The following is a 26,484-nucleotide window of genomic DNA, read 5'->3' as shown; positions in this document are numbered from 1 at the left end:
GCACAGGGCAGTTCCAAAGAGAAGGCGCAGCCGGTGATGCCCAGTTCCTGTCCCGTGGACAACCTGCGCAAACGCCACGGACCGGGAAGCTCCCGGCGGCTCCCGACGCTCCCGCAGCGCGGTCCCGTGCCACGCGAGAGGAGCTTCCCGGGATTCCTGGGACACATGCGACTCACCCGGCAGCCTCGGAACTACAAGTCCCAAAAATCTTTGCGTGCAGGGCCCGCGGCCATCTGAGCTAGTACGGCGCAGGGCTTGCTGGGGCTCGTATTGTGGCTGGGCGGATGTGCGGCCCCGCCTCCGTCCTGTCGCGATTGGCCGGGCCCGGGTCCGCCCCCCGCGCGCCGCGGTCGCCTGGCTCCTCACGGCGCTCGCCGCAATCACAGCGGCCGCGGCGGCGACTCCTCTGCGCGGCGTGGTGAGGGCGGCGGGGCTGCGCTGTCCGGGGGCTCCGGCCGGGGGGGAGGACGCGGGGTGAGCCTGAGCGAAGGGAGCTGTGAGAGGAGACGACTCGCTCCGCTGCCCGGCCGCAGAGGCGGGGGAGCGGCCCCGCCGCCTCCCAGCGGAGCGGCCGAGGGTGCCGGTTTCCTTCCCGGGCTCCGAGCGCTGCCGAGCCCTCTCCGCTTCGCCCGGCGCCCCGGCCGGCCCTGGGGCCGGCACGCCTGGCCCGGGAACTGTGTTTGATCCCTTCGTGCTGGAAGAGAGATGGGAGTCAGAGCGGCTTCTTCCGAGGGCATTGCCCAGGGCCGGCAGAGGAGAGGAGGGAGATCGTGGGGGGTGGAGGGAGGAAGCAGTGGCAGTAGCTTAGATTTAATCACCAGTAATACATTTTTAACGGGAGACAAGGATGGAGTAACTATTCACGGGATTTCTGCAGAGATCTGGTGATGCCTGAAAGATGCTGCGCTATGGCTGGTTATTTATAGTTGGTAAACAGCCTTGCCGAGACATGAGGTTCTGCTTGGAGCTAGTAGCACCACTAGTTCCCAATTAGGATGGAACAACACTGTGTTGGGTGTCTGTATTTGCGGGTTAACATCGATATTGTAGCCAAGATCTGAAATGCTAAGATAAGCCATAGTAAAAGGCATGTGGAGCACAGGACTCTTGTGTAATGTCATACTGGAATTTCTGCGTAATAACTTCTCAGAGTTTTATTCTATCTGTGCTCCCAACATTTCCAAATTTGCTGAACAGGCATTCTTACCCTTATCTGACTCACTCTTTTATCCTTATACCTCCATGCCAATTCAAGCAATATAACGAAGTTGCTCATGCAGTGTTGCAGTGTCTGTTTCTTCTTACTATCAGAATGTGGTGACAGAGGCTTTGTACATCTGCAGACAGATAAGAAAGTAAATAGCAGAAGCAGTTTTATTCAAGCCTTAAGATTTGCAAGATTTGAATCTGGGTTTTTTGAAATACGTAGAGAAAAAAAATCCCCTAAACTAGATATATTAACGTATTCCATGGTGTATTCCATTCTAGGAATGATTTTGGGTTTTTTTACCCTCAGGTAAATTGTATTATCTCTGCTGCTGAGGAAAGTAAACCTGCAACAGGGCAATGAACTTTATTTATAATTGATTTTAAATATTTATTTAACATCAAGAATCACTCTGGCTTAACTACAAATTTATGGGTTTTTACAGTAAAAGTGGCTTATATCTCTTCAGTGGCTAAACAAATATTTTACTACAAGTTCTAACCATACTAAGCCAGTTCATAGAATGGTTACTAGCAGACTTTATAAGGAAGTGTTTTGCAATAGGGACCATAATGTCCTTCAAAATGTACCTTGTCAGAATTTATAGTGATAAAGATATTTTTGTTTCTATGACACAAGTGCAGTAGAAAATCAGATTATTTGTGCAGGGGCCTAATCACAGGTTTAGGTGCTTTAGTGTAGCAGCCAGCACAGCATGCAGGTGGAACATTGCTGACAGAAGTGTGGACATCAGTTTCCTGTGAGGAAGACTGACACATATTTTGTGGAAATTAGCATCGAAGTATTACAGTGGCAGGAAATATACAAGCACTCTGTGGAGAAAGGAACTGTGGCTGATTGGGGAATCTGAAAGGTTAGTAGTTAAGTGAGCTGTTAAGAAAGAAAAACTTTAATGGTCATCTGATCAGCTTAAGGCTGTTATTTTTCAACAAGGTTACTGTTAGCATACTTCTCATGCAAGTAAAATAGAGATATGACGTCTGTTTATATAGCTCTTGAAGACTGTGCTTAAGGTATTTGGAGTACAAGCTACTGAAGTGTCAATATTGCTTTAAAAGCTAGTGGAAAATGCTTTGATCAACTCAAAGCCCTTTCCTTAGAGTGCTATCCTGTTCTAAGAGTATTGATCTTAAAGAACTGTTTCCCAACAGGAAAATTACAAACTCAGGGAACAGGCAGTTGGTCATAAAAATTGTTCTAGCAGCAGCCAGCCATTTCCAGATGTGGTCTTTCTTAAGCATCCCTCTCTTATCAAGTCAGAGATGTATGCTAGCTGTCTCAAGGGAAGGGGTCAAAGTACCTCTGTCAGGACAGACTGGTTTTAAGAGTGAATTTTTATGGCAAGAGCCACCCAGTTCTGGATGTGCTTCTTGCACAGATTGTGCAAACTGTGCAGCAGCCTTACCTGCATGTGGTGGTCTGATGCTGAACCCACTGCGTTTGAGATGGGCCTTTGTCCTGGCATGCTCTTAAGGCAAAGTTAATTAACTTGTCTGGAAGAAAAACTAGGCAAAGCTGATAAAATCTTATATTTTTGGCTCAACCCAAATTCTAAGATGATCTTGTAGTGTATTTTTAGTTTTTCCATATAATATTTGTCTGCATGTGATGGATCTTCAGAGAAAGGCTTTTTCTGTACCGGTGGTAAGCTGGTCAGCTGAGCTGCTTTCTCTTAATGTGACTTGAAGACAAAGCATGTGATAGGGAGTTTTCCCTTCTCAACTGTAGGGCAAGAACTCGTACAACACAACCCTGAACACAGTCTTTTAACTTGCCCACTTGCACTCAGAGGCCTTCTTTAAAACAATTAGAAATATGTGTGTGTGTGCATTTGTTTGTTTCATCATCATTTGCTTGTTTGTATTTTATTTGGTTTGGTTTGGGTTTTTTTTTAAGCAGTAGTTAGAAACAAACAATGAAGACCCAATCCCACTGCACAGGTGTTTAAACCTTTTCTAAGTGCTGCTTAGGGAACTTCAAGGAGCTGAGCATTTATTAGTTATGGTTTATTAGTCCATTGTGGTATGTCTCGGGTTTTTTTTCTTTCCTCCCTTCTTTCTGGTGTAAATTTAATTATATTATAGGAAAAGACAGACAAGAAAGATTATATGTCATTAATTTATGCCAAAGAGGAGGTTCTTTTCTATTCTAAATAATCCATGACAAAATATGTATGATTTGCTAGTACAGTGCAATGTTTCTTGGTGTTTATTTTTTTTTCTTGGGTGTTCTGCATCAGTCACAACTTTAGTCTCAGGAGAGGAGAGAAATGTGAGGACCTAGATACCGTTGTACTACCTGGAAGACTCTTGAATCCCTCATGGAGGGACTGCCTGAGGGGCTGGTAGCTTCAGTCTCTGTTCCTGATTTCTGTGGCCCAGATTTCTGTCGTGGGGCTGTTTGCAGGCAGAGTGCAGTGCTGGTGTGTGACACAGGTACTGGCTGGGGTCCTGTGAACTGTAGATCCTTGTTACTATGATCAGGAGCATGAACTCACCAGGAAAGACAATCTCCTCAAACTGTTACCAGCTGTCTGGTGTTTCAGTAACTGATAGTGGCAGTGTTTCTGTGTGATGCATGTCTATGTGCCAGGACCTCCCTTGAAATTAGCCATCATGTTGTATGGCCCAGTGACCAGCTGGCACCAATACAGTTTCTGTTGTTATGCCCTGCATTCTAATGAATGGCATCTCAAAGAGCTAAGCATTATGTGGAAGGATCTCCAGCAATTATTTGAACCATTAATTTCCTCTTTTTTTTCATGTATAATTCATGTTATAGTTGGAGAAATGTTATGAGACAGACACTGAGCTCTGAGGGATCTGTGTGTGGAAAATTCAGCTCAATATTCCAGTTAGTCAAACTCAGTTTAGATTTATAAGCAGAATGTCTAAACAATACTGATTTTCTTGCCTAATATTTCAGGAGTTAGATATACCTGAAATTGAATATTGGAATGAATAGGCTCATTGGCATGTGGCATATTGTGGCACTTTACAAAAGTTTCCAAACAGGTTGGTCTGAATCTTAGCCAGGCTGTAGGCAACAGAATAGGCAGGTTTTATGGATGTTGTACACACAGTGCATCTTCAGCACAGTATGTTATTTGTCTTATCATCTGAAGAAGTTACAAGATAGATCAGGCAGAGTTGCCATACAAAGCCACATTCTTTGGCAACAATGACAAAACTTTACAATTCCAGCTCAATATGGGAGAGTATAATAATCTAATTTAAAAATCTGCTTATTCCTTCATATCTGCTTGAGTGCTAAAGGAGCTAATAATTCAACAAACCCTAAATTGTTAAGTTACTGTGTAATTTGGAGCAATTCTTGCTTCAAATGTGTTTCAGGCAGTGACAGGAGTGGCTTCTTCCTGAAAGATAAGCTTTTGGAAGAAGCAGTTTCGTAACAGTTAATGTTTGTTTTTGTCTTGATTGTCATATCTTCCTTTACTTTGTGCTATCTCCACTAAAAAGGATAAAAACCCCCAACTTTTAAATATGTATATATATACTATAATATATACATATATATATTTTTCATACTACTGCCTGCAAGACTAAATCTTAGTGACCAGTGAACCCATGCTATGTGTTAGGTTAGTAGTCTTAGCTGTCTGCTTCTCTGTTCCAGCCTCATTTGAGTGGCTGCAGATGGGTGCTTTTGACTGGGGTACTGAGGCTGACTTAAATACCGTTCACTTGGTTTAGTGCTGGCTTTGACATTTTGCCTTATGACCGTGTTGAATGGCTTGGGGGTTTCCAGCTTTTATTTCAGAGAAAACCATGTTAAAATGGACTACTCTGCCTTTTACTATAACACCTCTTCCATCCCTAGCAGCAATCTCGTTTTTGTGAGTAGATGTGTGTAAAATCCCATCTCAGTGCATGAGGAAATGTGTAGTCTTTACGCATGTGCCATGAGCATGCAATTTATCAAGACAGTTTGCTTTAAGAGTTTCACATTGGATGCAGCAGACCTGAGGCTGTGACCAATAAATGGAACCTGCTTGTTCCCCCAACCCCAATTCAAAAAGCAGATCTTAAACCTGAGATTAAATATGGCCGGATAGTTTGCTTGTAGAGTAAATGCTTTATCAGACAATCAAGGTGGTCAAGACATTCACTAGCAAGAACCTTACTTGTACTTCTCTCAAGAAAGTAGAAAGAGCCGTTTCTGCATGGGCTCAAACCTCGCCTGTGCTCTGTTTTTCTAAATTTGACGTTTACAGGCTCAGATGCAATTTTCTCACTGTGCACCTTGTACAAACACTTAACCATTGGGCAAAAGAGGCAAAAAATGCTGCTCTTTCATGTGGTACTGGTTAACATTTGCTCTCCACTAGAGTAACACATTGCACAAATAGCGTGAGGCTCTCACAGCCTGTACTTCCCCCCAGCCCCAGCAGTTAGGGCTGCATCTTGTGCAGAACAGTGGCATGGCCTCTTTCCACTCTCTTTGGTATTGTGGGCACAGAGAGCTTTTGTGACACTCTGACCTTCCAACTCCCCAGTACTTCTCCATGTCTTTAATATCCTGCATCACCTGGGATTTGATTCAGTAATAATGGACTATTTGCCAGTGAGTGAAAACCAGGGAATCACATAAGCAGAGACCAATAGAATAGTTTTAATCTGAAAGGGTTTTATCTGTGGAGTAATTAATAGTGAGGCTTGCTTTGTATTTGAGACTTACTCCTTGCCAGCTATTATAGAACAAAACAACCAGAGGGAGCTGAACAACTTGGTTGTCCAATTCAGAATTCCTTTCAGTCAGTTTTGAAAACTGACAAAAAGGCTATTGTAACTAGAAGCAGCTTGGTGCTAAAGGAAGATATGAGCAGAAGTTGTACTGGTCATATGTATGTAACTGTGGGTTAAATAATCTGTGAAACAAACACAAAAACCCCACAAGCAAGAAAAGCTTCTAGTTGTGATACTGCTGTTTGTTTTGCATTTGTCCATTGACTGATGTCCTCTCCTTTACTTCTCTCAAAATCCTTCATTAGGAAAATTTTCTCCCATTTGTGGAATAAATAAAGAAGAGAGATGATACTGAAAGCAGTTGTGCTGCTGGGCTGTGCTCTGGGCATCAGCACATTCTCCATGGAAGAACCTGAAGATGGAGGCAAGCACTGGGTGGTGATTGTTGCAGGTTCAAATGGCTGGTACAACTATCGCCACCAGGTAAGGACCACAAGTTCCACATGCTGATGCTGTCCATGCTCCAGACAATGCCAGCTTCCAGACTTGCAGGAAAGTGATAGCTGCCTATCATCTAGAGTAGTTTAGACCTTCTGTCATTTGAGCAAGTGCTTCTATTTCTGGACTCCCAGGTGTGTATGAAGTTTTCAAAGCAAACAGCTGCAAGATTCACTCAGACCCTGCTCTTCTTGTTAGCACCCCAAGTATTCCCTTCCACTGCTCATTTTTACTATGTGATTTTTTAAAATTTTTTTCTCCCATACAACTTTTTCCTGCCTCCTCTTGAAAAAGCTGTCATTAGAGGAGGAGAAGTATTCTTCCTCTAATCACACTTCTGCATCCTAGGAGACCTGTGCCTTTTAGGGTAAATACTCTATTACTAACTAGGCTAGAGGATCTAACCCCAACTTGCAGTTGTGTAAACATCATTTTGACACACATACATGTTTCTGTCTATTTCCCCTCCCCCTATTTTCATTATGCTATGAGAAGCTTCCTTTTTTCTTAGTTAAAAAAATCTCTGAAGGCTGCAAATGCACTATGTTTTGAGGAGTGGAGGACATGTGCAAGGGGGTTCTTCTTAACCTGAACCAGTTTGCTGATCGTGTTCAACAGCATGGCCTCAGAATTATGTTGGCACAACAAAGATACAGTGCAATAGGGTGCAGGGAACAAAGTGAGTGGCAGACAGGGAGGAAAGGGAACAGGAACTCTTGAGTCTAACACTGCTGGGAAAGCCAGTGTGTTGTGAAATTGTGGAATGAGTGTGGGTGTCACTATGGACAGGATTAAATCCAAGAGACTTAACTCTGATTAAGTTCAAGATTTATAATCAGCAGTCAGGAAACTGCAGTATTTTCCCCTTGGGGAATTGCTGGACAATCCCTTAAACAGATTAATCTATGCAGATGCCATCTTTGCACTAAACTTGCAACTTGGCTTTCCTGGAGAACAGGATCAACTTACTTCTGATTTATGTGTACATTTGTGTATTTCTAAATGTTAGAAAAATAGTTTATTATAGTATTGTTGGGTAAATACTAGTGTAGTTTTTAAAACTGAGTTGTATGAAATGTACTGGCTGATTTGCTGAATGCTGGAACTTCTAAAGTATTTATTATTTTTAATGTAACTGCCTGTAAAATACAGACAGGCTTCATCCTTTTAACCAATTGAGGAACAAACGAGCCTTCTCTGTGCTGGGCACCCTGGGTTTTGTGTATGTTTCTCCTCCCTCTCAGCTCACAAGTTTGTAACTTCCAGCACAGTGATGAGCTTAAAACTAAATGAATCAGACTGATAATCTTGTTGCATCTGAAGAACAACCTGTTACTGGCAAGTGCTAGCTCAACACTTTCACACACTGGTTTTAGGGATTTTTCCAGCTCCTTACACTGCAGATATCACTTGATAGTCATAATATTATAGCCTTAATATGAACTATTCCTATTTAAAATAGGAAGAAAGAATAAAGAAGAGTTTTAAAGTTGAAATTGGGAAACAATAAAAATACTACTGCTGTGCTTGGTTACTGCCTGTCTTGGGGTGTCTAAATTTAGTTACTGAGTGTGCTATTTCTGTTGCTATTGCTGTATAACCAGTCTAGCTGGCTCCCTTCCATTCTAGATGGTGTTAATATCACAACATTAATTCTTTAAATAAAACTACGATTTTGAAGTTGTGGCTCATGAGAATTCCTTTTCTCAGTTTCCTGGGCAGAGTTTTTAATCTCTTTGTCAGTGAGCCTTCAATGGCAAGTGTATCTGCCAAAGTAAATAGGGTTATGAAAAACACAAGATCCACATTTGCATATTTGTGTCCAACAGTGAGTGAGTCTTTGGAATGTGCCAGTTTCACAGAAGCCTGTTAACTTTTGAATGTGGTCATGCTTTGCAGATAGTTATTAAGTAATTCCTTTTCAATGTTAGAAAAATGAGAACAGGATTTCTTTAAAAACCTTAATTTTGCACATAATGTCAGCTAACAACGTGAAATATCTGCTGTCGGATTGTTCTGAATTTATATACTAGAAATCTCTGTATTTTAAACTACCACTTCTTCAGGTATTAACATTTGGAAATAAGAAAATTAGAACACCAATAATAGTCCTATTAAATTTACAGAAGCACCATTATAAAAGAATCTGTATGAAGGATCCTTCAGAATGAGGCTGGGTTCGTACTTGCCTGTCCTGAGCAAGATACTGTGCATCTTAATTTGTTACAATAAAGCTCAATTCCCACAAGGTGCAGCACAGCAGCAGCTTGTGCTGTTCTGCCTAGTGGCCTTTTGTGGCTAATCTTAAGGGCCTGGTGGGGGTGAGCATGCGTGGTAGGAGTGGTATGTGGTGAGACAGACCCAGCAGTTAGTCATGGGAAATCCTCTTTTTGTGCCATGAACTGTCATCCAGACAAGGGTGCCTTTGGTATCAAAAAATTGGAGAAATTTGTTCCCAGCAAAACAAGCAGAACGGTAGACTTTTAGGAGAGTTAGAGGAGGAAAGATACTACAGAAATCTGATGAGGTCTAACAGATTTTTGAAAACATTATGCAGACTGATCACCATGTCTTTGTTAGTGTTCCCTACCTTCCAGAGGTAGAAGAAAAAACATTTTAATTAATTAAATTATTTGCCCAAGTCACAAGTGGAACCAGGAATAGGACTTGGTTTTTCACTTCTGTGCTTGAGAACACATAGTGAGCACACATAGAAACTCGTGGTATTGTTCAGTAGAATCATACCTCTCAGTATGCTGTGAGAAATCAAAGCAGTGCTCCAGGATTGCATGTTTGTGTAATTCTTTGCTTTTCAAGGGAGAAACTGCAGAGGAAAATACATTGTACTTTAATTCACTTCACTCCTGCCATCACCCCTCTTCTCCACAGCTTCTCTGACCTAGCCTGTGTCCAAGTGGATTTGTACATGTGTTCCAGTAAGTAGTTACTCAATTTGGCTTTTTTTAATTACCGGACTTGTTGCTATTCCCTACACGCAACTAAGCACTCATAATGTCCCTTTGTAATTTGAGAACTCAGCAGACACATATCTGGGTTTCAGTTGCTCGGTTCAACTGTCCAGGGTACAGTTAATACATTATGTTGCATGTTTGTGTTACATTTTTATTTTGTGAGCTCCAGTTGTTTTGCATACTGCCTGCTTCAACACGGTCAAAACATACTCTATTGTCTGCCACAGTAATTATCTGGTGGTATGTGTTCATCTGACTGAGGAACCACAAAAGCAGAACAAATAGATTACATATTCAAAAATGTCTCATTTCATACATGAAATGTTGTACAGACCCCACGAATAATAAATGTGTTTCCTGGGTCTGCAAAGTCTTTACACTGAGTTTGCACCTGTAACCTCAAGGAATCTGAAACTCTGCCTAAGACTGGTTATTTAGCTGTCAGTGGTCAGGATCCATTATCAGTACAAACCAAGGATGGAAAAGATAAGGAAAAAAACCCTCCATTTGCACTTAATATGAGCAAGATGCACACCTTGCAGGCAGTTGCTTCCACTGTGAAGAACTGGGACTTCTTTGTTATCAGGATGATCTAAACTTGTCTTACACATTTATCTCATCAAGTTCCTAAAATAAATTAAGTGTTTTTTGTAGTATAGAGCCCAGTGTGATAGGCTTACTGTTGTTGCAGTATATTGCTTTATGCTTATGGCTTCTCAGTTCTTTGGTGTTTTTATCCTTATTGTAGTGGTTTTGATTAGAGTTGCTTGGCCTGTGGGAGGGCTATCACTGTGCTTCTCAGCAGTTACTTCTCTGTAGCAGCTTTTCTATTATCAGACTGGCTGCTGTTCAAGACTACTCCCCCTGTTCCTAGGGAAAGTGGCTCAGCTCTCTACTACACACAGAGCTGGATAAAATACCTCTGGAAAGCTTAGTGGCATTCATGAGCAAATACAGTACTGAATGCTTTTGACAGATTTAGAGAATGACTCAACAAACTAGTTCTCATTAGAAGAAATAGTCTGGCTCTTCTGTGGGATGAACATAGCAGTTAACTCAAATCTAAAGCTGGCTTCATATCAGATCAGAAAAAGAGACAGACCTATGCTTCCTGGATACTCAAAACCACATAGTCTGTGGAAAAGCCTGATGTGAAACGAGAGTCTTACTAAAGATGGAGTGCATCCTCAAGAGAAATGCCAGACTGAAAAAGTCTGGCAAAATTAAAATTAAAAAAATATGAATTTGTATATATGAGTCTGTTTTCAGTTGTTGTTTTTAGTCTTGTACTTACTGAGCTTTGTGGGTCAGAGACTATATTTTCAGGATTCTAGACACTACCAGCCAGAGCAGTATCTTATTCCAGGACAGTCTTAAATTCTCCTGTCTTATAGGTAACAGACACCAATGATTCCTTGACTGCATGGCTTCAATTAACATTTCCTCACTGTGCTTACAAAATTTAAACTGAACTTTCAGGAAACCTTTCCTAAATTCTTGATAGAATTGTAGCTTTGGGCAGATTCACTGATGTATGTTTAAGCAAAGGAGTAAGACATGGCTGAGATTTCAGCCGTATTTTTCTACTTTGTTTAATATATTAAAGTTCATTCTTGTTTAGGCTGTGACATTTCAGCACAGCTGTAGTGGGAATCATGCTGCTTTAAGGTGAAGCTGACAGTTCCTTTCAGCCATGAACCTAGCAGTCAGAAGACAAGAAGTAACCAATTTCACACAAATCCAAGCTTTTCCTGTTAGGAGCTATTTATGCAAGCTTGTGCTATAAACAACTTGATTTTTCCAAAACTCCTCCCAAGCAGTTTGCTTAAAAGCTGTGTCATTCAAATGTGTGAACAGCTGTATGGCAGAGGAAAATAGGGGTGCCAGGAAAATAGGGTAATTCGCTTTCTGATCCCCATGCTTTCAAAATCTAGGAGTTAATTATTTAAGCAGATCTTCCATTGAAATTTGCTGATGTAGCAAGAGGTTTAGACTAACCAGGGGGTGAAAGGTCTAAACCATGCCCTTAACAGTGTCCATTTTGGAGCTGCCTATAAGGTCAGCTGTGCAGCAGGAGCTGTACAGCTGCACCTTTTCCTGTGCTGTGTGGGACAGCTGCTGTCCTACCCCAAATCACACTTACAAAAACATAATTTAGTGATAATTTATCCAGGAAATGTTCATACATTTCACATATTAAACCAGCAAGAATAGCACCAATAAGAAATTTGGAACAAGTAAACAGCTATCTCTTTTAGAGTGGTTTACAGGTACAGATACACCAGAAATATTTCTGAGAGAAACGGGCTCAAATAGCAGTATTTGAGAGGCAATTACACATCAACAGGAAATACTCTAGGTTCACATACACCTCCCTGCTCTAGCTGCAAACTTTTTTACTCTGGTTTTATAGAGATTTATGGGTTTTTTTATGTGTACACAGGGACCAGTCATGAGCAGTATCAAAGGTGACTGATTAGGTCAGCTAATTCTATGCAATAAACTGTAACTGTTTGCTCATAACTGTCCTATTTTAGTCAGTGGAGTTTTAGCAGGAAAACATGTTTTTGCTGCTCTAGCCTTTGCTGGTGATATCATTATGTTACTAGCAGGTACAGCTCCCTTAGCAAAAGTCTGGTACAACTCCCAAACAGGCATAAGTTAAGATTGAAGGAAATTGACTATATTGATTTGTCTTCCTTTGCAGTTAGGATTTTACTAATGACTACTATTTGCTAAGACAGAACATACTGAGCAAACAGCAAATGAAGCAGAAGGAAGGAGAGGAAACCAAAAAAGCTGATATTATGCATTTATAAAGTTTAACTCATTTTGGGTACTTGGCATCAATTAAAAACACTTCTAAAGTGGCCAGCCATATGTCTGTGGGAGCACAGACACTTGCTGATTGAATGTGGTGATACTGTATCCATGCATGCCTAAGCATTTCCCTGTGTTGCCAACTTTTGAAGGTTTCTATCAGCATCACAGAGGTGTGTGATATTTTGAAAGTGAGAAGGGATCTATGATCTACTCATCAATCAATGTAGAGAAGCTCTGATTAGTGTTTTCTTCTGCTTGGGTTGCTTGTGAAAATCAAGGGCATTCTTGGTCAAACGTTTGCTCTTCTGTTTCATATTATGCAATACCTTCCTAATTCTGTTTAACCTTAATGTTTTGACTCATTGCAGCAGCAGCTGGTAAAATGACATATAAGGAAACGGAAAACTAACTGGGAGATTGTCTGGGATAGGTGGAAGAGAACATAGGCTGCTGACATACAAAGTAGGAAGTGGAACTGCTTTAGTGAGAACAATTTAACATTCAGGGTTAGTCACATGAAGAGATTTTATTGTTGGAGAGTTAATTAGCATTGAATGTGCCTCACCCTTCACAGAATCTTGTACAACTATCTTCTCTGTTCAGTTTCATCTGCACTTAGAAGACCGAGGATTATAAAATTACGGTATTTTACCGTGTCCTTTTGGTTAAACTAATCAAGATCACTTGTACTCCTAAGTAATCTGAACAGACATTGGTTCACTTAAACCACATCAGTTTGGTTTCCAAATTAGCAAATTAGATTGGTTCAACACAAGTAAGCTTTAAAACTTGCTTGTTGCCTGCAGTTGGAGTGTGCATTTGTTAGATGAGATCTCTTCCATTAAACCTGCACAACTTTTTCTAGCATGTGGTGGGTTGTAGTTCTCAAGTTTAGGAATGATTGTTAAAGTCCCATTAGGGCATTCAGGGACTGTAAGTTTTAAAGAAGAGAATCATTTGGGCTGGGGTTACTAAGAAGTTAGCATTCTGATAGAGTTCTGCATTTACTGTAATATCACTTCAATAGATGTTGTTATTTCTACATCACAGGAAGATGATTCTGTAAAGAAAATGTGCTTATTCATATCCTGTACAAATCAGGAAAAGAGCCTGAGTAGAAATTTTGCAATTCTCTTTTCCACTGAAATCTGTTGTGCCTTGAAATTGTTTTTCTTCAGAGTAAGAAATACATAATTTAAAAAAATTCCTTAACCCAAATTCTCATCTCATAGTAAAGCAAGACTTAGTAAAATATTTGCACAGATGAGATTGTTAAACAATACTTGCTTAAGTCAAGGATGGACAGTCTTCAATACTTAGTTGTGCAGGCTTGGTGCAGAACTAAGTGAAATTGGTGGAAATCCAACTCTTTATGTCTGCTTGGCACACTTTGGATTTATCTGTCATTGCAGAAGGTTTTAATTTTGATATTCTCACACAATACAGAATATTGCTGAGAACTTCATGTTTAATTTGTTATCTCTACCAAGTCTCAAGTAACTTCTGGTTTCCATTTAAATAAAAGATCAAAATAGATAATGGAGAGATATTAATCATAGTCTCTACTATTAATGCAGCTGCTCCTAATTAGAGAAAGGCAATGAGCTCTGGTTTAACCTGTGCATTTCAGCTCTCTAGCAACCTTCAGTCTCTTATATTGGAATGCAGTTTGTTTTGGACAATAGCCTGCTCCTAGGTCTGAAAAGCTATTTGGCTTCTGGTATCAAAGATAACATTTCTGGTAAAACTAGTAATGAAAATTTGCTTAATTTCAGGCAGATGTGTGCCATGCGTACCAGATTGTACACCGAAATGGAATTCCAGACGAGCAGATCATTGTCATGATGTATGATGACATTGCTGATAATGAGGAGTAAGTGATGAGTGTACACTGGTCATAAACTATATGGTTACTACAAACATGCTATAGTCACCAGTATATTTTGAGTTTGTAGTAGTTTTGAAAGAAAAGCCCTTAAAACCATCTGTGATATACATAGACATATCAGCCATCAGTACAATAGTTCTCCTTTGAAATGTGTTCATGAGCTAAGACTTAGTCCACAGCTCAGCATCAGCTGTGGCACTGAGGACTGCAGAGCTTTTTTATGAGAGTTATCAGGGCTCTTAACTCCCAGGCATAACAGTGTGCAGCAGATAAATAACCTAAACTCATGGACGGGGAGGTCTGTGTATGACTTCCAGGGCTTTTTTAGGAGGATATTATCAGATTAATTCCCAGCATGTAATTCAATAAAGATGCGTACAGGTCCCATTCTGGGTGACTGTCTAGAACATATAATTGCTTTCTGTATGAAACAATTGATTTATACAGCCTCTAATTCTGAAACAACTTCCCCCAAAATCAGCAGATGTTACAGGCACAGCAGCACTGGGAGTAAAGTGTTAAGGGGAATAAGGGCAAGACTGTAAGGAGAGAGATGATAGAGACCATCCACCTACATCTTCAGATTAATGGACATGATCTGAGGCAGAATACTTGAATGTACTCTGAGGGCAAGGACACCTGAGACAGACATACATAACTGGCTGAAGTGCAAAGCTCTTTATATTCTGAAATCACTTAATGACATATGGTGCAAGTTCCTGTAGTCTCAGGTGAGCTGGCTCCTAGTTGTTTTATGGTCATTGCATGACATTATTCCTGTTTATGTTCCATTTACCTTTCAGAAATCCAACCAAAGGTATTGTCATCAATAGACCTAATGGCTCAGATGTGTATGCTGGAGTGCCCAAGGACTATACAAAGGAGGTAGGAACAAACCCCCTTTCTCTGGAGAAGGTTCAGCGTTATCCAATATCTGAATATATTCTTTCACCCTGTAGCTTATACTCCAAAATGCACATAGAATAAAGCATCAGGTTTATTCACCTGCATGGTTTGACATGATGTTTGGTGTTCATAAGATGAATATAGATAATAGATTCTTTGAAGTGAAGCATTGGTCATAAAAGTGAACCTTTACAATGCTTCCATGCTAATAGAAGAAATAAAAGGAGAAAAGATTTTGGATTGTAAATGTTGTAACTCAATCTGAAAAACGGCTATGTAAAACTAATTGTTTCATTAAATCAGTACAGTAATTCCAGTCACTCAGTGATTTCATGATTCAGCAGCCAAGTGAGTCATTAGATAAAGAAGTATTGAAAAGTATGGCCAGCTAAATTTGTCATCCATGCATGGATTCTAAGTTCAAGAAGCCATCTTTTTAAATTAAGATGTTGTTGTTGTTTTTATGATCAGATCTAACTTTAATCTTGTCAAATCCTTAGGATGTTACTCCTAAGAATTTTCTTGCTGTTCTCAGAGGAGATAGTGAAGCAGTGAAGGGGGTGGGATCAGGAAAAGTATTGAAAAGGTAAGAGAAGTTCAATTTAGAAAATAATTGCATGTGTAGTTGTAAATTGACAATGATTTCAACAAAAGAATAGGGTAAATTCGAGCAATTCGAGAATCCAGCAAAATTATTGATGGCAATTCCAGGTCTTTCACATTACAAATACTGTGGTTCTATTTTCTTAAACTATGCATCACAAGAAAGCAACTGCTGATATTTGACTGATTATAAAGGTTCTAGAGCATAGTATTAACTGTATTAAGGTATTTGTTATTTAGACTATTGTCTTTTGCAAGAATGGTAATTCTAAGAGAGTGTGGCTAAACTTTGGAGACCTCTGGAAAGGGTTTTCTGAGGCTTGTTTTAATGTACATGAGCAGTTTTATTAATCAGCTGAAGACTTAGGTCAGATTCAGGCCAGACTTAGCAGTGAGTGGCAGAGGGACAGAGAGCTTAACCAGCTCATCAGCTGGAGGAATTGTATGTCTAATCCCAGCCTTGGTCTTTGTAGCACATATACAGTTATTGAGGCTGAATAGAAACCATAATTCCATTCCCAATGAAATGGAATTGCGGTTTATAATTAATGCAAAAAAAAAAAAATCTTTGTGACTGAAAAAGTAATATGAGCAATTAAACTTGTAAGTATGTATTATGCTTAAAGTATTTGTAAACTGAGTTACACAAATTATTATAAGTTTGGCAATACTCTAATATATGAAGAATAATAAATTATAGATTGAATAATAAATTATAGATTGTCTAAGTAGAATGTAAGATTTATAATTAATGGTTATAAAGGCTTACATAATTTAGATGATTCAAGAATGTAGTTAATATATTTCAGGGCCTAATAAGAAGTCTTCTTGGATTGATACCTGGTGTCAGTTATTCATCTTGCTTCTACAGACTTTGAGATGTGAAAGTATGATGCCTCCTTACTAAGTTGTACTGTATTTCTGACTATTGGTAAAGAGCTCTATCATATATTTTTCTATGTAAATAGAATATATTTTTCTGCTGTAAAACCTTTAAGAATTTAAATTCGACCATTTGGAAGGACTAACCTTGTTAAAGAAAAACTATGAAGTCTGTCTTCATCTGACAGTTGATTTTAGAGGCATAGCAATGAAACAGAACAGAAGAATCCCACCCTGGCACTGAGGAGAAAAATAAAAAAGGAGCAGGACAGTAGTCAAATAAGTTATTTGTCTGAATTGTTTAAACTTCATCCTTAAAAGCTGAGGTTGTAAATGATATATGCAACACATATGGGCCAAACATTAATGAATTACTGCACATTGTGCTCTTCTAGAATCTGGAATGAGTCAAGAGGTGACTATGAAGCAATCTTGGTTTTAAAAAAATGTACATCTGAACACACGTCACCTGTGAAAGCTTGATGTTCCCATTCAAATAAGCTATGCTGAGGGCCAAAGTCTCTTAATGTACTCAGTAAGACAGCTTGAACCCACAGATAAGTTTTAATTGTTTACATTCCATCTTGGTCAAATTTTTTGCACTTAGGATCAAGAGCAGGAACCCAAAAAGTAACACCCAACCCTTCTTTATTAGGCTCTGTTTGAATTTTCAAGTGGCCTGAGTTTTGTTATTGGGTGGGACAAGAACTCAGTTATCCTTTCCCTGGGAGGCTTCCAGCTGAATTTTAAGGTGGTCCCCGTAACCAGTAGGTTAGTGGCCAAACACAAGGCTGGGCAATGTTCCCTTGAGTTGCTGCAGTTGTACCTGTTTGCTGTGAGGAAAGAGCAAAAGCATGTAAGGATTTCTGGACTCTGGTACAGAGGAACAGAGGAGGGCGTAGACATTCCTTCTCATCTTTCTACACTTTTATATTTAATTGTCCCTGAATACGGTTTAAAAGGAAAATTCCTTTGCAGGTCTTGCTGTTAAGGCAAGACCTTTCTATTACCTTTCTGTTTGATTTAGAGTGGAATCAGACTGTATGGAAAACTGCTACACAGATGTGAGGGTGCCAAAGGCTGTCAGTGCTCAGTGCTCAAGTGACTGCAGAGCCAGTGATACAAATGCCAGTCTGACCTCATGGGTGCATGTGCACGTTCATCAATTCCTCATGGAGCTGTAGGCTGACACTGGTCATCTGTGTGGCTGATTATGGCCATAGTAGTCCTTACACATACCCAAGGGTCTTAGCAAAGAGGTTTTTATGATTTATCCCTGTGTTATTGGTGCCTTGGTATAACTTAGTTATAAAAGCATTCATTTTTTTACCAGACTTTCACAAATGCTCACAGTATAATGAATTCTTCACATAGCCATTAAAAACAAATTGTGTCCTACATAACAGCCCCTGTCTCACAGTTTACAGTTTGGAACGTGAAGTGTGATTGCCATATTCTCCATGTTTGAGGGACTAGCCTATATCCCTGTTTTCATTATTTTGCCAGCACTCACCTCCTCCAATAAAGATCCAAACTAATATGCTTGGGAGAAAACAACATTACCAAGAGGAGGAGGTGCTTCAGCTCTGTTATTTTCAGATATTGACATGTCTTGGCACCGAGAAGCAGATGATTGTTGTAATGAAGATTAGGTTGGAGTAGTTAAAAAGACTTTGTTTGCAATTGTTTCATTACAGTGGTCCCAAGGATCATGTGTTTGTTTATTTCACTGACCATGGAGCTCCAGGACTTTTGGCTTTTCCTGATGATGATGTAAGCATTTTGGGAATAACATAAATGCCATCATTTTAGTGACATACTAAAATAATAACTAATAAATGTAAAACGCGAGAATATTTAGTGCACTGCTATATTGAGGGGAGAGGCTGAAAAAGGGCATTATTCTTCTCATCACTGTCTTTTGGATTTTTTCCAGTTAGAATTTGTAGCATTCAGTTGAAATTTAAGTTATGCCATTCTGTAGTTCACTGGACTTTGGTGGTCCAAGCAGACTGTTTCACAAAGGTGTGACTTGGCTTTCTGGTGCACCATACACATCCTCTGGCACCATTGCTCATCTTTTCTAGAGTGGTAAATGCAAGAATGTTGCCCATCAGAAGGGCAAAGGACTGGATAAATTTATTGGGAAAATAGTGTACATATTCAAAACAGTTAGTATTTATTCTTAAGTGAATTGTATGTCTGTTGAACATAAGTGGTTTTAATACAAGCCTTCTTATTTTACAGCTTCATGTGAAGGACTTGAATAAGACTATTTGGTACATGTATCATCACAAGAAATACCGGAAGGTAAACAAGCATACCAGAAGTTCTGAAATTAAAAGAGTAGCTGGCATGGAAGAGAGATATTTTTATTTTGAGGGTTGGCTCAAAGTAGGAAGAATCTGTTACATGCAGTTAAATTTGCATTAGGATTTTGCAGTTAAAAGGATTGATCTCCTCCAAATTTTCTATAAATAATTTACTTGTTTTTGCAGTCAATATGTAGTGTAACTGCTGTTTGTTAATGCTGCATGTTCTGACTAGAAAAACAACATCTGTAACTGCTGCACTCCCATAATTTGTACCTGATTCTTTCTTCCTATGCTTTGTTCACTTCAGACTTCACTGTTATTACAGGAAGTTTGTATATACCTCGTGTTTTTCTTAGTTACTTATATATTTTAAAAGACTGTACCTCTTGTCAGGAAATTCTGTGAATTTATTTCATCACATGTGCTATTATGCAGAAAAATTAATATTTTGAACATTTTACTAGTGCTTTTTTCAAGCAAAGCAGTTCTTTGTGGCAATGTCTGCTATTGCTGGTTGTGTTTAGGAACACCCAGCTGGCATTAGTTCCAGAGATAGTACATTCAGTACTAACATGTTGCTGTGCCTATAGAGTGACTGTGTATTTGATCTGGATTTTGTACAATAGCCAGTAGATCCCTGTGGATTCTGTAGAGAATAATAATATCTTTTCATTATTATTCTTTCCCCTTTCTGCAGAGTTTGGTTCCTGAAAATGGAAAATTGTCTTTTGTTTTGTAGCATTATGTAGCAATATATATTTGTAGCTTTTGTTTCAGGAATAGCAGTACAGGCCAACTAGCTACAGCTAAAAAGCACCAAACAACTTTTCTCCATTTCCTCATGGAATTTCTTAAGGTCTCTGATTTATTTTTTGTTTTATAGATGGTGTTCTACATTGAAGCATGTGAGTCTGGATCTATGATGAATCATTTGGCTGATAATATCAATGGTGAGCAATCAGTTAACTTACTGGACTTAAATATCACAACTTGTCACAGACATAAACAAGCATTACTGTGACAAGAATAGATTCAAGGCATTTTTTATGTAGAATTTTAGTGGAGGAGCACTAGAAAGTAATGCTTTCCATTTACAGGAAGTTCCTTTTAATAGAGTCTTACAAAAGACTGATAAGGCTTTCAGGTTATACAGACAATTCTCAGCCTCAGCACTCCTAATAGACATGAAGTTCCTGCTCTCAGTTTCATGGAGTAGCAAAGCAGTTGAGAGACACCACTGCCAGACGGTTTTGCTGCACATTTGCACAATAGCTCAGGACGTGGCACTCGGATTTTTCAGGGTTTCCAGGCTCTCTGTTGCAGAGCTGGAAGCTCAGCCTTGATTAGGGTGAGGAGTCACAACCTTTTGAAACAGCTCTTTCAGTATCAGGGAGGGAAGGGCTTGCTCTTGTGGTTTTGAAGATATTTTTGAAGATTGCAGAGAAGACCAGCCGTGTGCCTGTCCATGGCACCCTGCGTGTTTGGCCCTGGGTATGCTGCCTGACACCCAGCAAGATTTCTTACAAACAGTTTTTCTTTTTCACAGAAAGTTTCATGTTGACGATTGTCCAAGACAAATGCTCATTGTTTTTCAAATTGTCAGAATGTCAGGAATTTCCAGTCTGAGGACTCTTGTTTTACAACCAGTTCTGCCACAGAACTCAGGCAGAAAATTGACAGTTTATGTATTAGAGTACAAAGTTGTCTTTGGCAGCTTTCACTGATGAGCTAAGAAGTTTAACTGGTTACTTAGTAAGAATTTTGAAGGATGCTAAGAGAAGCATTTTACTGCACAGACAAGATTGAAGTTTTTTTTACTTTTGAGCTTTAGGTACATTCTGGTAGAAACAATGCAATAGTTCTATAAAATCATGTGGTACACTTTCACTCTAAAATACCAATTTTTCTTCAGTTACACAGCTATGCTATGTATCAACTTTGGCAAAAAGCCAAAATTCCTTTTGTCTTGATACCTGTCGATGTGTGTTCACAACATTTCTGTTGTGTTAGAGATGACTTACTGGGGACACTTTGCTTGGGACAGCTTAGGTTTATTTTACTTTAGTCTCAGTGTAGAGCATTATCCAACAAAGTATATTACTTAGAAGGTGCCATTATGTGGAAGAAGAGATTATTTTTAGGGGAGTCACTTCAAGTTTGGGGAAAAGTTCTCATTATTGTAATAAAGAAAATGAATGTATGGATAGTAGTTAGTGCACTCAGGCAATTCTCGAATAGTAGATTTTTCCTTCAGGCATTTTTTTTAGACCACGTTCAGCAGCAAAGAAGAAGCTCTTGGAACAGTACTGAGGGTGACTGAACAGAATGATTAACAGGCCTCTTTCCTTCCTGCTATTTAGAAGTAAATGATTGAAAGGCAGAATACTTAGGCAGATATATCATGTGCAGCTAAGTATTAAATCATGGAGGGGGGAGAGGAGATTTTAAAAAAAAAGAAGATAAAAAACCCTTTACTATTTGTTTTACAGTTTATGCAACAACAGCTGCTAATCCCAAAGAGTCATCTTATGCATGTTACTATGATGATGAAAGACAGACTTATCTTGGGGACTGGTACAGTGTGAATTGGATGGAAGATTCAGATATGGTAAGTTACTTAAATTTTCTTCATGTATGAAAAAGATCACTAGGATTTTTAAACATAGATCTTTTACAAGATTTGTGAAAATATTTGGCTTTATGTAAGACCAAAATCAACAAATTAAATTGGTAAAAGTATTTATCTACTACTCAGAACACAAATACAATCTTTATTTGTTTGGGCCACTGAATTTACTTCCAATACCAACTTTCAGAAATATTATTGTCTTTTGTTATTTATAAGATAGAAAATATCTAACTTCTAATTCCAAATTCACATAATCTTGATTTATCTGAGACCGCATCTTTAAATGTGTTAAACAAATTCGGCAATTCAGTAAATTGTATGTCTGCTTCAGGGGTGCTTAAATATGGAACTGTGGCTAGCCCACATATATCTCCATGTATAATGGAGAATAGTGTTAATGAAACAAATCTGGGATTTGTATGCTAGTCCACTCCCTTCTTGCCCATTTTCTGGGAGATGAGATTACTAAAAGCAATATGAGAATATGCTGTCAAACCTTCTTCTCAGTTTTTACTTCTATGTCTTTCAAAGGTTGTATAGCTCTTGCCCTATACTTCCTTCTACCCACTGGCAGCTAAGACCCTTTTCAGCTTCCCTTGCATTTTTAGAATAGCTGAGTTTAACTGTCTTTGACCTCATGGAACTTTCTTCATACAGGAAGACCTAAGAAAAGAAACACTCCATAAGCAGTTTCAGCTGGTGAAGAAACGCACCAATACCAGCCATGTGATGCAGTATGGAAACAGAGTATGTATTTGATTTGAGAGAGTTTCCTGGCTCTGCCAGTGATTTGACACTTCAGTAAAGTATAATAAAGGTATTTGCCACTTCCAGGCATATTATGAGTGCTAGTGAAATACTAAAAACTACAATGATCCCTCAAATAGGAAGAGCTAAGAAGTGATACAGCATTTGCAATAGTTCCATTATGCAACAGATTAAATACTTGTTAAAAAAAATGTACAGTTACATAACCTGGTAGACTTTTCGCCCCAGCGAGTTTTGGAAATAAAAGTTCCCTGATTTATGGCAGCCCTTACCTCATTGTATTAAAAAAATCAACACACAGACACGCACACCTACAACCCTGTGATCTCCTTCATTTTCTCTAATAAAACAAGTTTAGGGAGTGACAGACAAAGACAGAACTGCCTATTGAGGTTGACTGACCGTTTCCATCTGCTTACTTTTCATTCTTCAGAGCATCTCCTCTATGAAAGTGATGCAGTTTCAGGGCACAGGGAAGAAAGCTATGCCCATTTCTCTGCCACCTGTGGAACACTATGACCTGACACCTAGTCCTGATGTGCCCTTTGCAATCATGAAACGAAAGCTGATGGCTACCAATGACATTTCTGAGGCTAAGAAGATTGCTGCAGAGATGAAAGCATACCTGGAGGTAAGAAAAGAAAAAAAAACTGCTCATCAGGCCAGATTAATTTCTATCCTAAGCAATGGCAGAAGGAAAATCCCTGAAAGTTAACAACATTCCTCTTCAGACTGGTAACTTCTAGCTGATGGTTTATTCTTCCTTTAAAATTCAGTGATCTGTTCCACAAGGCACATTCAGTAGTGATTATCTAGCCAAAGGTAAGCAAATGCAAAAGTCAGTCTCACAGCTTTTATTGACAGGAAATACCTCATCTGCATCCATAGGGATTCTTGTGGAGAAGACTTAATCTTTGGTGTTAGAGAAACTCATGTCTCAGTAGAACTGAAACATCCCAAATCAAATAGCTCCTGGAGAATGGAAATCAGTATTGGTGTTGGTGGTGCTTTCTTTCCCTGGTAAACAGTAGGATGGTAAGTAATTTTGAGTTCCAGGAATCTTGACTTTCTGTCAGTTCTCATCTGAGTATTAAGAGAAGAGTCAAGAGACTATGTTAAAAATAAATGGCAAAATTTGATTCCCTAAAGAGCCTAAAAGTTAAAGGTGGTTTAAAGAAAAAGAACTTTCATTCAAAGTCTTTAAATAGATTTAGTAAAAGCATGTTTTAAGTTCCTTTTGTTTTATGTACAGGTAAAAGAATTCATCCAAGAATCCATGCAGAAGATAGTCACTGTAGTAACAGGATCAACAGAAAAGGCCAAGCAGATTCTGTCAGACAGACTGACTATCAGCAATTATGACTGTTACCAGTCAGCAGCAAACCACTTCAAAGCTCATTGCTTCAACTGGCACTTAGCTGTGGTAAGTCGCTCATTGGATATAACCTGAAAAATAGGTCAGAAAAACTAGCACAGTCATAGATACATCTGTAAAAATCATCTTTTATTAAAAAGCTACCTTGGGGCAGTCATACAGATTAAATGTGGAGGAAGGGTAAGTAATGCTTTTGGAAGCAGGAAACCATTTCTACTACACCTTTAGGTAAGCCAGAAGTTTATTAAAAACGACCCCAAAAAATAATCTGTAATTTTTACTACTTAGTGCTGTTGCTTTCATCAGTTCCCTCCCCAGAAATCCCAGTGTAAAGAAGTCATTTAAAAGTTGTATTTCTGTTTGAAACATCTCTGCAGACAAAACAGAAACACAAGCACCACCACTGTGGATTAATAATCTTGGTGCATTGAGATTTCTGTATTATGATATGTATTATGCATATTTCCTCGCAGTATCCTCACTGCTATTTCCATCATCTTGCTGAATTCTTGAGAACTACTTTTTAGTTAAAGGACTTTATTACAGTTTGCTCTTCCTGGAATCCCAGTGGAGGATCAAGTCCTGTTGTTTAGTTTAGAGTTTTAGGTAAGAACAAGGAAGTCCTGATGTCAGGCAAGATAGCCTCTTTAGTCGAGTTTTTGTTTTGTGGGATTTTAAGAATGTAGTGGATTACATGGTCTTGCATATGAGGCCAATGTGAAGCACAGCTGAATTTGCCTAAGTTCAAAGAAGTTGAATTTCTGAATTGCCTGAAGTTCAAAGAACAAAGTGTGCAGAAGATCCATCTAGCCCAGTACTAGATCATCAGTGATCACCTTGGATGTTATAGCAGCTCTAAATTATTTCCACCATTTATTCTGGATAAACAATCCCTGCTTTTCATCACTGAATGATTAACAATGTTTGTTTATTTCAGTATGAATATGCACTGAGACAGCTGTATGCCTTGGTCAACCTTTGTGAAGGAGGATACCCCATTGAGAGGTAATGAGGTTCCCAGATATGCCCTGTAGTTTTAACTGTGGCTAAAAGAACAAAAGCTAATAGGCAGATGAAGCTTAATCCTAAAAGTTCCTCACTTGTTCTGCTCGTTATCATTTTGTCAGTAAATCACTCTAAAGTTAGAAATGTTTATTTTGACAAACATCTTTATTAGTTCCCTCCCACTCATAATGATCCATGTCCCCATAACCCTTTAATTTCCATACTGAGCCTCAGGGGAAGTGACAGCAAATCAGAGGATCCCACTGCACCACACAACATTAAACAAAACAGCATGACTGATGCAAGGGCGTTGCCCTGTAATTCCTGTATGAGCTTACACTGAAGCTGGGTTGGGAACTGCTGTGTTTTCTGTGCTTCCCCCTCAGCTGCTGGCTCAAACTACAGCACTTCTGGGTTCTGGTGATGAAAGGGAATATGGTGTTATGTCCTTCATGTGTGGGGTAGAAAAGCAGGGAGGTAATGGTCCAGGCTGACCCTTGTGGTTGTGCAGTACAGCGAAGGGCAGCGTGGTGTTGGAATTCTGTCTCAAGAGTTTGTGGTAGAGGTTAGGATCCCAGCTTGTGAGTCATGCAAGGGCAGTAAAAGGGAGAGAAGAAAGCAGAAGGTTAGGGAATGTGTTCCTGGACTGGTAGTTCAGGCAGTGTGTACATGCAACTCAGGAAGTGAAGAACTGCTGCCCCCACTCCTGGTGGCAGCCCTCTGCAGTCAGTTTGGGAAATAGTTTGAGAGCAGAGTACCTGAGAAGTTATTCATCATTATTGTTCTCTTTTGCAGAATATGGCTGGCCATGAATCAAGTGTGCCTTGGGTATTGATGGAAACAACAGTCCTGAATGTAACCCCTTAATACAAGTGATAACTTTTCATAGCTGTCATAATCCAGACTACGTGCATGCAACCTGGAGAGAGTCAGCCACTGTACTGGAACTGTGCTGGGAGCTGAGGCACCAAACCATGAGCTGTGCAGCACTTGCCAGTGCTCTCCCCTGCACCCCCACCTGCTGACAGCCTGCTGCTTTGAGAGAGGTGTTTTGGCAGACCACCTGGAGCTTTCAAGATGGATAATTTCTTTCAAAGCACAATGCTCTTAGGAATCTCTGGATGGACACTACAAGCCACCTATGTGATTGCTAAATCCATCCAAAATCTAAACATTGAGTCATCAATTCTGGATTTTTTTTAATACTCTTGCTAACTCTTAACTTAAAAAAAGAAAGTTAATGGATTCCGTTACAGTGACTAATTTGCAGATTGGTTGAAGAGTGAAGAAACCAAAGCTTGTTCTTTTAACTCCTTAACAGTTTAAAGAAATGAGTTGCATTTGGGAGCTATTTGATGTAGACAGCAGTTAAATGTTGAACAGTAAAAATCTTTGTGAGTAGAAAGCACTGTTTCCCAAAGAAAAACAGAAATATCTAATGCTGTAAATTTAGCACCAGTATGCTGTAATCAATTGTGTATACTCACAAACCTGTGGGGATTCCTACAGTACAGGAATTGCCTGTGAATAAAAATAAAGTTGACAGTTTGATCCACCAACTGTGCAATACTGTGTTGGACATGTTGTGTCTTGAAAATGAAGGAGAGGTAATTAATTATGCGATATGCATTGAAAAGTTAATCTGTCCGTTAGACTTTCATAAGGCAGGTCATCTCAAAAAAACCCAAAACAAATCCCAAAACTCCAGCCTAAAAGCAACAACAAAGTCTGTAAAGCCCCAGATCACACTGCAAGGTGCCACTCCTTAGAGGTGACTCAGTAAAGGACTAGCATGGCAAAATTAGAGGTTGTGAGCTGATCCACAAAAGTGTCAGGTTGTCCACACCTTTTTAACATGGAGACAGGATACAGAAATAGTAATTTTC

General features: G+C 39.4%; 1 protein-coding gene across 1 annotated transcript; it reads left to right on the top strand.

The window, feature by feature from the left end:
• The first annotated feature begins 306 nt into the window (after positions 1-306).
• LGMN (legumain) lies at positions 307-26,157 on the top strand. Its single transcript, XM_088166160.1, has 14 exons — positions 307-418; positions 6,240-6,417; positions 14,003-14,100; positions 14,919-15,000; positions 15,522-15,607; positions 18,204-18,279; positions 18,754-18,816; positions 19,705-19,771; positions 21,311-21,429; positions 22,108-22,197; positions 22,652-22,849; positions 23,471-23,641; positions 24,531-24,598; positions 25,394-26,157. Exons 2-14 carry the CDS (start codon positions 6,280-6,282, stop codon positions 25,431-25,433), a joined length of 1,296 nt encoding a protein of 431 aa, XP_088022286.1. The 5' UTR covers positions 307-418; positions 6,240-6,279; the 3' UTR covers positions 25,434-26,157.
• The last annotated feature ends 327 nt before the right edge of the window (positions 26,158-26,484 follow it).

The sequence above is a fragment of the Sturnus vulgaris genome, chromosome 6 (assembly GCF_052056855.1).
Source record: "Sturnus vulgaris isolate bStuVul1 chromosome 6, bStuVul1.hap1, whole genome shotgun sequence".
Lineage (NCBI taxonomy): Eukaryota > Metazoa > Chordata > Aves > Passeriformes > Sturnidae > Sturnus > Sturnus vulgaris.
This window is presented reverse-complemented; position numbering and strand designations above follow the sequence as displayed.